At 49.4% G+C, this 11,454-nt stretch overlaps 1 protein-coding gene across 1 annotated transcript in view; it reads right to left on the bottom strand.

Moving 5' to 3' along the window:
* The window catches only part of Axl (AXL receptor tyrosine kinase), a 30,978-nt gene extending 30,219 nt beyond the window's left edge, over window positions 1-759 (bottom strand). Inside the window, exon 1 of the mRNA XM_005361169.3 lies at window positions 490-759. Within this exon, the coding sequence (XP_005361226.1) occupies window positions 490-553 (64 nt within the window). The 5' untranslated portion in view covers window positions 554-759. The remainder of the gene's footprint in view (window positions 1-489) is intronic.
* Between the last annotated feature and the right edge of the window lie 10,695 nt (window positions 760-11,454).

The raw sequence follows: 11,454 nt of genomic DNA, 5'->3' as shown, positions 1-11,454 counted from the left end.
ACTCCAGCAGGGCAAGAACAAGTGGTGGAGGGGGACGGCAGTGACTAGGGGGCCCCAGGACTCCCAAGCCCCCCTTCTCCAGCCTGTCTCTATCTTTGTTAGGGAAAGACCCTTTCCTACCATCTGTCCCCCACCACCCCAGTTCTGTCTCTCTCCTCAGGACCCAGATTCATCAGTCCCCAGCCCTCCCTTAGCTTCTTCCATCTGTCTTTCTGCCCAGTCCATCTTCTGGTCCTGACCCTCCCAGTTTCTGTTTCTTATCCTTCTGTTCCTCTCTCGGTTGCTTTTCTTACCCCTCCACTATGCTCCGAGTCTGTTTCTTTCTGTCCCCCCCCCCATCTCCCGCAAGTCGGCTCTCTGTCGTCCTAAGGAAACTCCCTAAACCAGCCCAGCACCCCAAACACCTGCCAGCCAGCCCCCACCCGCTCACTCCCCCTGCCCTGTGTCCCATCAGCGGGTGTCACTCCTCAGTGAGTCCCCATCACTCACCCTTAGGAGCCGCGTACCCCCAGCACCACAGCGCCAAGCACCAGGCCAGCGGGACCCTGCCCATCCTCAAGACACCACTACTGCAATCGATGCCAAACTTTCTTCCGAAGTTGATGGGCACCTCTCTCGGGAAGGGGGCAGGGCCGGGTTGTCCCCGGCCCTCCCCCCAGCTCTAGGCTCCAGGGATTTGGCACTGCCCGCCTGGCACAGCGGGAGCCCCTCGGCTGGCTCAACTCCTCCGCAGCTAGCTGCCTTCCCGGCTACCCTGCCCCATTCTCTCCCTCCCAGACTTCTTTCCCCGCCCCTGGCTCCCCCTCCGCCTCCGCCCACTAGGGCCCCAGCCCAGGGGCCATTGGGACTCGGAGGGGTTAACTAAAAGAGAAGAGTACTGGGTCGGCCTCGTCTTAAAGGGGCCTTGGCGCCTTGGAGAGGGGCTGGGGAGGTGGAAGACTTTTGTGGTTGATGGTGGCTGAGGGCCGATCCTGGGCTAGTGAGTTAGGAGAATGGGCGCTGTCCCCCTGGACTCTCACAGGGTCTGGTAAACATTCCTGCAGAATTTCCACTCCTCTCAGTCCAAGACGCCCCCCCTTTCGGGCCTCCACCCTCAGCCCAGCCTCCCAGGCCTCCCTTCACTCCCCTCACACTCACAGCAGCTTAAACAAGGACATACACATTCTCTCTCTCTCTCTCTCTCTCTCTCTCTCTCTCTCTCTCTCTCTCTCTCTCTCTCTCTCGGCACTGACACAGAAGCTGGGACAGGTAGAGACACGCAATGGCATGCTGCCTGTCCACATATGCCCTCACATGAGCTGGGTCAGGCGTTTGCATGCTGGAGAAGTCCGACAAATGGGAGGGTCACTGCGGGATGGGCGGACCCTGGGTGGGGGCACGCATCTAAGGAGACATCAACCCTCTCAGCCACCGAAGCCCACTTGAACACAGAAACAGGAATCCAGAGGTGGCTGCAGACCGGAGTGGGAATTCCAGCTCTGTCCCAGCCATGCGACTATGGGTAGTGGGTAAACGCCCATCTTCCCGAGTCTCAGTGTGTCTAGCTGTAAGATGGGAATGAGGACAGCCCCTGCTAAAGTAGCAGGCCAGTGCGAGAATGATCTAGGTCAAAGTGCAGTGCAGTTCCTTGCACGTGGGTAGCCCAGCTGACAAGGTGCCCAGGATTTTTGGCATCCCATTGTCTTTCTCTGCACTTGCGCTGTTTGCTCCTTCCTCCTCGGAGGAACCTTGCATCCAGCCCTTGCAGATCTGGAGCCAGTTCTCTGGCTCCCATGCAATGTCTACTGTGTCTCTAGGTGTTTGCCATAGAGGGTGTGTTCAGAAAGCCTCTAACATCTAACTCTCTTCTCCGTTAACCAGGTTGCTGCTTGATTGGACCTATTTATATACATACATACATACATACAGACAGACAGACAGACAGACATGGTTTATTTATTCCTATTTTATATATATTGGTGTTTTGCCTGCATGTATGTTTGTGTGAGGGTGTCAGATCTTGGAGTTACAGACAGTCCTTAGCCACCATGTGGGTGCTGGGAAATGAACTCAAGTCCTCTGGAAGAGCAGTCAGTGTTCTTAACCACTGAGCCATCTCTCCAGGAACTGTTTTTGATGACCTCAGAATGCTGTGTTACCTCCTGGTATCTCTCCTCCTTGACCTTTCTCTACATCCGCTACTTTCTCCTCCTTCTGCTCTCCCTCCCTGCAATCCATCTCTTGCTTAGGATCTAGAAGGATGTTTCAGAGACAGACCCCACCCCTTAACCATGGCTAGCCCTGTCTGACCTCTAGCCATGATTCCCCAGTGCCCTGAGGATGAACTCCAAGCTCCCCGACTGCCCACTCAGGGTCCTAACCCTAACCATCGTTCTATTTCTGTCTCACTTTAGTGACTGGCCAGCCTCGGACCCACCCACCTGTCTGGACTTGGGGTCCTAGGAACACTGGACGTGGGTTATATGGAGTTGGCATTATAAGGTTCCATGAAGAACTCAGTTTACAAGCCTCTCTTCTACTTGGCTCCCTTTCCACAATGTCACCCTCGTCTCGTCCTCTGCCACCTGGATCCCAGCTGTGGTTTCCTCCTTGGGTGGCCTAAGTCTATGAGTCCTTCCACCACGTTTCCCACCCAGCAGTCACAGGGTGTTTTCTAACCCCACATCTGACCCTTTACCTCTCCCATCCCCTCTTCTCCCCACCCCAGTCACATCCCCGCTTGCTGCTTTACAAAGACCCCTCCTACCCACCGGACCCTGTCCTCCGCTCCCTGGTCAGCTTTCCTCTTCCCACCCCAGACCTTCACTTCACAGGCCTTGGAGCATCCTTCTGTAGCACGTTGTCCTGAGTCTCTACAATCCTTTCTGCCTTCTCCCCTCCCTACTGTTCCAACACCCCCCCCCCCACACACACACTCTAGCTCCACTCTCACAATATGCTGTTCACGCTCAGCGCCTTTCATTTTCCTCTTTTGAGATGGTCTCCCTATGTTGCCAAGGCTGGTCTCAAATGCCCGGTCCCCCTCACTTCAGCCTCCAGCGTACTGGGTTGATAGGCGTGAGCCCAGTTTGCCCTGTGTTTTCTTTGGCAGCATTTCCTGTGGATTGTCACTATGGGTTCCTTGGATGATTCTCTGTTTTGTCTCTTCTCTCTCTCTGACTTGTGGGCTCTGGGAGGACAGGTTGGGGATAGCTCGGATGTCACTGTAACCCACGGAAAAGGCATGCCACACAGCATTGCTAATAAAGATGGCATCTCTAGGGTTCAGAAGTCCATCCCAGGGCTGGGGATATGGCTCAGTGGGGAAGTGCTTGCTTCACTGGGGAGCTGACTCGTTGCATGGCAAGCACTGTGCACAAGCCTGGTATGGTGGTGATTGCCTGTAACCCTAGTGGGGATGCATATGGGTGCATCCCTGGGGCTCACTGGTGAGCCATTCTAGCTGAAACTGTGATCCTTAGGTTTCATGAGAGACCCTACTTCGAAGAATAAGGTGGAGGGGCTGAGGAGGTGACTCAGCAGTTGAGAGCACTGATCACATTCTGGAGGGCATTTGGGTTCAGTTCCCAGCACACACTACCATCTGGTCCAGAGGGATCTGGCGCCCTCTCCTGGCCTCTGCAGGTACCAGGCACGCACTTGGTGTGCAGCCCTACAAGCAGACAAAACACAACAACCCTTAGCAAAAATTAAATAAATAAAATAAGGTGGAGAAAGAGGAAGATGTTTGATCTCTACCTCTGACCTCACACACACGCAGGGGGGCACATGTATCCTGTGTATATGGAGGCAGGCCCACATACACATACATGTGTACACATCACACACACACCCCACACAATTTTTTTTATGTCAGTGGGAATTCATGTCTAATTTAAACCTGTGAAACCACTCGCTGAAGGGCCTGAGAGGCTGTGGCAGGAAAAGAAGCTGGCAAATTCAAGGCTAGCCTTTGTTACATAGGGAGACCAGCTCACAAAAGCAAACAGGATCAAAACTATTCGCCAGGTGTGGTGTACTATTGTGGTGTCCACCTACAATCTACAGTACCTGGGAAGCAGAGGCAGAAGGATCAGGAGTTCAAGGTCATCCTCAGCTACGTCGAAAGTTTGGGGCTTGCCTTGGCTATACAAACCCTGTTTCAACAACAAACGACAACAAAGTATTTGTGCCTTGGATGTGGCTTTAATTTGCCTTCAACTGAGTTTTAGAAAATGAAGATGGGTGCCAAAGAGTTGGCCAAGCAGTTAGGATCACTTGTTGCTCTTGCAGAAGACCCAGGTTCAGTATTCATATGGCGGCTGACAACTGTCTGTGACCCCAATCCCAGGGATCTGACCCTTTCTTCTGAACTCCAACATGTGCTGACAAATATGCAAGCAAAACACTCACATACATGAAATAAAATTAATTTAATAGTAAAACTTTAAAAATTAGAGACAGATGGACAGAAATGCCTTTGACACTAGGAGCTGAGATCATGGCAAGTCAGTCTTTGCAGAGTGCCTATTCTTGCTTTCATTAAAAATATTCATGTATTTTCATGTGTATCCGTGTGTGTGTGTGTGCGCGCACACACACACCACACACACACACACCACACACACACACACACACACACACACGCACCTGACTTCAGTATCTCTGTGTACCATGTGGGTGCAGAAGCAGCAGAGGTCGCAAGAGGGCATGGGAACCCCTGGAACTGGAGTTACAGATGGTTGTGAGCCCCCTTGTGGGTGCTGAGAATGGAATCCTGGTCCTCTGCAAGATCAGCATGTGCCCTTAGCCATTGAGCTACCTCTCCAGCCCAGGATCTCCCATCCTTAAGAGACAGAAAAGCAATTATTCAAGTGTTTCTGAGAAAGTAGCTTGGACTGTGAGGAAAGAGCTTAGGGGAGGGAAAAGCAGGCATGGGAGTATTATGTCTAGAGCTGTGGCTAAGGAAGGCCTCCCCGAGGTTAACCTGGGGAGCGAAGGACTAATCAATAAGCCACGTGGCAAGAGCATCCCAGCAACGGGGAAACAGCCAGTGCAAAGACTCAGAGGCAGGTGTGAGGAACTCAGGGAGACACATTGGGGGCTGGAGCAAATGCAGACTGGAGCAGGCACAGGAAGGGTCAGGAAAAGTCTCAGCCCAGAGAAGACCTTACTGGTTCTTCTGAAGGCCAGAGTAGGTTTGGGTGGGGGGTGGGTGGGGGGAAACAGGATTTGATGTGGTTTTGTTTATTGATTACTATTTCTTTGGTTTTGGGAACTGAACCTAGGGCCTAATTGTGCAAGTAAGTCCATATAAGGCAATATGTGGATTGAGTGGATAAACCACACCCGCAACCCCTCACTGGGGGATTCTAGACAGGGGTTCCACCACTGAACCACACCCCAGCCCCTCACTGGGGGATTCTAGGCAGGGGCTCCACCACTGGGCCACACCCCAGCCCCTCACTGGGGATTCTAGGCAGGGGCTCTACCATAGACCTATAGCAATGAGCTACATCACCAAGCCTTGTGGGGTTTTTTTTTTTGACAATATTTTACATTATAGCTCAGGTTGGCCTTAAATTATTTTTATTGATCTTCCTATTAAGCCTCCTAGGTGTCAGGATTACAAGGGTGGGGCACCATGCTTAACTGATAAGTTTAATCAATCAAGAAATAAAATGAATGGCCTCACCCGCTCCATACAAGTGCTCTCTCACTGGCCTACACCCTCAGTCTTCCTTGGGTCTTGCGTTGATTGTGTTTAATTTTTTCAGCATTTTCTCTATTTATTTTGTGTGTGTGGGACATGTTACTGCATCTTCGTGGAAGTCAGAGGATAGTTTACAGGAGTCACTTGTCTCCTTCCATGTGGGTCCCTGGGATTGAACAACTCAGGTTGTTAGGCTTGGTGGCAGGCCCTTTTTCCCCATGATCTGTCTCCCTGATCCTCCATTGGTGGGAGACTTCCTGACAGGCGACACCAGGACCCACACATACCAGTCTTTACTCTTATGACACATGAGATGTGTCTTTGCCACGTGATGCGATGAGAGGGCATGTTGTGGAGTAGCCTTCAGAGAAAACAACCAGAACATGGGCTTAAGTCAATGGAGAGTCTTTACTAGCCGGTTGGTTACTACACTGCGTGTTCAGAACCGCAGTGCAGCCCTGAGCCTTTCTAAGGATGAGCTTCTAAGCACAAAACTCAGGTCCTGGGTTGACATACTTCAGTCAGAAGTGGAACTGCAGAAGCCAAAAAGCAAGGTGAGTACATTTAGAGACCTTCCCAGAACCATGGATTTCAATGGATTAGGTCTTTGTTTCCATTTCGGCAGGTGGTGCAGTCTACTGTTGAGTTCTACAACCTGAACAGGACTTCCATCATGGCATCAGTCGTGCTAGGGTCTGGTAGCTTATCACAGGTGTAGCACCTCCAACAAGGAGTTCTTTTTTTTTTTTTTGTGGTTTTTCGAGACAGGGTTTCTCTGTGGTTTTGGAGCCTGTCCTGGAACCAGCTCTTGTAGACCAGGCTGGTCTCGAACTCACAGAGATCCGCCTGCCTCTGCCTCCTGAGTGCTGGGATTAAAGGCGTGCGCCACCACCGCCCAGCAAACAACAAGGAGTTCTTTGCTGGAATGAGCTTGCATCTAGTCCGGCTTCCAATTTCTGGGGGATTCATGGAAGGAAAGGACATTGATTGACAGCACAAAGATACCCACAGTCAAACCAGAATATAAACAATTACACAGGGCAAGTGACCCAGTTTATTAAAAATATAAATGATAAGTGGAGGGTCATGGCGCATACCTAGAATCCCAGCACTCAGAAGATGGAGGCAGGAGGATATTGCATTTGAGGCCAGCTTGGGCTTCATAGCAAGACTGTTAAATGGGAAATGAAGTAAAATAGGATCAGTGAGATGTTTCAGCATGTATAGGCAACTACTCCCAGCCTGAGTTCAATCTCTGGGACTCACATGATAGAAGGAGAGAAGCAACACACACACACACACACACACACACACACGTAATAAAAAGTAAAGACTAAATTAAATGAAGCGGAATATTATAAACAAAACGATGGAGAATGGCTGCAGATTTTAAAAACCTGAGACACATATCAAATGAGAATGGGATTCTATTTTTTAAACAGTTTGCTTCTATTGCCTGGTGTGGTGGTGCACGCCTTTAACCCCAGAACTCAGGAGGCAGAAGCAGGTGGATCTCTGTACATTCAAGACCAGCCTGGTCTACAGAGCAGGTTCCAGAACAGCCAGGGCTACAGAAAAACCCTGTTTGAAGAACCAAACCAAACAAAAAATTTGCTTCTATTTTTATGTGTATGGGTGTTTTGGCTGCACTATGTGTGTGCACTATGTGTGTGCACTATGTGTGTGCAGTGCCCACAGACACCAGAGAGGGTGTCTAGAATTATAGATGGTCGTGAGCTAGGTTCTGGGGATTGAACCCGGGTCCTCTAGAAGAGCAGCTTAGTGCACTTAACTGCTGAGCTGTTTCTCCAGTCCTTGAGTTTTAATTTCAAAAGTCTAAGAGAGGCGCGGTGACACAATCTCAGCACTTGGAATATGGAAGCAGTAAGATCAAGAGTTCAAGGCCAGCCCCAGTGACACAGTAAGTATGAGGCCAGCCTGAGCTACGTGAGGCTTTGTCTCAAAACAGAGTGGGGCCAGAACAACGCCTCTCAACCTTTCTAACACTGCAGCCCTTTAATGCAGAGGTGCTGCATCGTAGCTGTAGTTTTGCTACCGCTGTGGATGGTGATGTAAACGCCTGCTTAGTGACCCACAGGTTGAGGACCACTGGACTAGAGCAATCTCTTGGTCCTTAAGAGCAGTTGCTGCTCTTACAGAGGACTGGGATTGAGTCCCCAGCACTCACCACCTTTATCTCCAGTGTCATGGGATCCAGTGCCCTCTTTTGGACCCCACAAGCACCAGGCACACGTATGGCACACATATATACATACAGGTAAACTCATGCTCCCAAAAATTTCAGATCTTTACCCACATCCAGGGACACCAAATAGACAAACTCAAAAATCAATATATCCCCGGCATGTTTACTATAAGGACAGTGATATGGCTTGCTGGGTAAAGATGCTTGCCTCTAAGGCTGGCAGACTGAGTTTGATACTTGGAACCCACACAGTGAAAGCAGAGAACCGACTTCTGCAAGTTGTCCCCCAACCTGCACATCAGTGCCATGGCATGCGAGTACCCACACCCCCTTCCAGCACAAAATAAATAAATGTAAAAGAGTGAACGCAGAATCCCTTTGTGAGGCCCCTCCCCCTGACCAGTCTGTCATGATGAGGGTCAGAGTGAGTCATAAGGTTCTACTTTTCAGAAATAAACCTTAGCCGGGTGTGGCGGCTCATGCTTGTAATTCCAGCATTCAGGAGGCTGAGGTAGGACACTCACTGTAGTCAAAGGCAGCCTGGACTACCCAGTGAGTTTCAGGTTAGCCTGGGCTGTAGAGTGAGACCCTGTCTCAGAACAAACAAAATTAGGGGCTGGAAAGATGGCTCCATATTTGAGCACTTGCTTCTCTTGCAGAGGGATGGAGTTTAACACCAAGCATCCAAGCTGGGCAGTTCCCAGTAACTTCAGCTTCAACGGATCTGAAGCCCTCTGCTGGCCTCTGCAGGTACTGCACACACATGAACATACACACAATACAACAATGGCAGTAATAATAAAGATGAATCTATTTGATATTATTAAATTACATACTTTTGACTAAAAGAGTTGATGAGTTTTGAGCCCTGGAGCCCACACATGGTGAAAGGAGAGAATATGGTGTGTGTGTGTGTGTGTGTGTGTGTGTGTGTGTGTGTGCTTGCACACATGTGTGCTTCTAGGCTTTGACCTTAGGACCTCATGTTTGTAAGACAAGCACTTACCAGTTGAGCTGCGTCAGTGTTTCTGTGGCACTTACTAAGCAAAGACTGCACCAATGAACTCTATCTCCAACTCGGTGCTCAGTGACCACATTCACTAATCTAGTAGGGTTTACCTCAGTGCCCAGCGATTCTTCTCTGTAAATGAAGCCATGAATGAATTTGTCTTTTTTTCTTTTTCTTTTTTCTACTGGAATTGTCATAATGTCAACTGTTACGTTGACATAGTGCAAGGTCCATCGATGGTTATTTACCTACTTATCTTTGAGACAACCTTGAGATTTAGCTTAGGCTACCTGAAACTCATGGTGTACTCCATGCTGGCCTCAAACTCTTGCTAATTCCCCTGCCTGAGCCTCTTGGGTGTGGGGATTAGAGGCACACACTACCATATTTAGCTCCACAACTCTTTAAATGCATTACTTTGAGGATTCCAGATTTCCTTGAATGTGATTTTGAATACAAAGCAAAGGTAAGTCATTGCTTTTTTCTTTTTTTTCTTTTCTTTTGAGACAGGGTTTCTCTGTGTAGCCTCAGCTGTCCTGGACCCTGCTCTATAGACCAGGCTTGCCTCAAACTCACAGAGAATTTCACATTGTGCACCCCAGTTCTGCTCACCTTCCAGTCTCTCCATGCCTTCCCCCTGCACCAGCCCCCCAAATGAAAATTTAAAAAAAAAATCAAACTAAACCAATAAAATAAACAAAACAAACAAAAAGAAAGAAAAGAAATATCTTTGTTCCTCTCTTTCCTGCCTCTCCTACACCTCTTCCTTCATTCGTCCTGGTGGCTTTGGGATCCACAGTGAGTCACACAGTGTACCCTTTTGTTCAGTCAGCTCTACTCGCCAGTGTTCATGGCAGTGAGTCTGGTTTCTAGTCCATACATCCTCACTGGATCCTCACTGGAACTCTTCTGGGGTATCCCCGGGTCATGGAGATCCTTCAGGTGTCTTTCCACAGGACCAGCCCCTTCACTAGCTCCAGCAGCTCCTGGATGGGGTAGACGTCAGGGGGGGGCCTGGGTGGTAGTTGAGTTGGTCAGACCAGACCACCATGCCTATCCCATGAGGAGGGGGCAGAGTCAGCTTCCCTATGCCCATGCTACTAGGGTCGCCAATCTCTCCTGAGTGTGGGTAGCAGAAGCTCTCCTGCTGCTGCAGCATTCACTGAGGGGCAGGGCCAGCACTCCCAGGGCCAGCGGAGGGTGAGACTGGCCCAGCATGGCCCTCTGATTCCATCTCACGTGGTTCCTGCGAGTTTTTCTCCACCCTCCGTGGGGGAGCTGTGGTGTGCTTGTGTCCACTGACATGCATCCAGAATATAAACAAACAAACAAATGTAATAAAAAAGGAAAAGCCTTAGATATTATTCCTTTTCAAATCACTTTGAGTGTTTTGAAACCCAGGCCGGGCATGGTGGCACACTCCTTTAATCCCGGCACTAAGGAGACAGAGGCAGGTAGATCTCTGAATTTGAACCCAGCCTGATCTACAGAGTGAGTTCCAGTACAGCCAGGGCTACACAGAGAGACCTTGTCTCAAAACACAAAACAAAAAACTGGGCGTGGTGGAGTATACCCATGTTTCTAGTACTCAGAGGTAGAAGAAGGGGGATCAGAAGGTCGGGGCAGCGTTGGCTTCACAGAGAATTCAAGGTCAGTTTGGGACACATTTGATTCTGTCTTGTTTGTTTTGTTTTTTGAGACAGGGCTTCTCTGTAGAACAGGCTGGCTTCGAACTTATAGAGACCCACCTGCCTTTGCCTCTCGAGTGCTGGGATTAAAGGTGTGAACCATTACTGCCCGAGTATACCCAGTCTTAAAAAGAAAGAAATTAAACCAGGCTTATTTGAGGCCAGCCTGGCCTACAAAGAGAGTTCCAGGACAGCCAGGGTTGTTACACAGAGAAATTCTGTCTTGAAAAACAAAAAATAAAAGTCAAAAAATAAATAAAAGGCATGTTCAATTATTTTCTAATATTTGCCTTAAAATCACCCTGAACAAGAGCAATAAGTAGAATAGACACAGCAGGAAGTTAGTTTTTTTTTGCTTGTTTTTTGAGACAGGATTTCTCTGTAGCTTTGGAGCCTGTCCTGGAACTAGCTCTGGAAACCAGGCTGGTCTCGAACTCACAGAGATCCGCCTGCCTCTGCCTCCCGAGTGCTGGGATTAAAGGCGTGCGCCACCACCGCCCGGCTAAGCAGGAAGTTAGTGATTATTTTATTTCTAATTCTATCGGTGATAAAGAACTCATGGCCCTGTATATGTTAGGTGGGTGTCCTCCATTAGGCTACACCTCCAGTAGAGTTGATAATTATTTTTTTTTTAATGAAGTAATGGGGAAAACAGGAGGGAAAGGAGGGTAAAAGAGCCAAGAGCAGAGCAACAGTCATGTCCTTAGTGCCTGTGTGTCCACATCTGCTTCCAGAGGCTAGATCTGTCATTGGCTGAAGACTTTCCAGCAATCCTGAAGCAGGACAAGCAGACAGCCTCAGCCCTGTCCCTCCCTTCCCCTCCCCCTCAGCTTCACATCTGGTGCTGATGTCAACAGTG

This window comes from Microtus ochrogaster, linkage group LG4 (genome assembly GCF_000317375.1).
Source record: "Microtus ochrogaster isolate Prairie Vole_2 linkage group LG4, MicOch1.0, whole genome shotgun sequence".
Taxonomy (NCBI): Eukaryota; Metazoa; Chordata; class Mammalia; order Rodentia; family Cricetidae; genus Microtus; species Microtus ochrogaster.
This window is presented reverse-complemented; position numbering and strand designations above follow the sequence as displayed.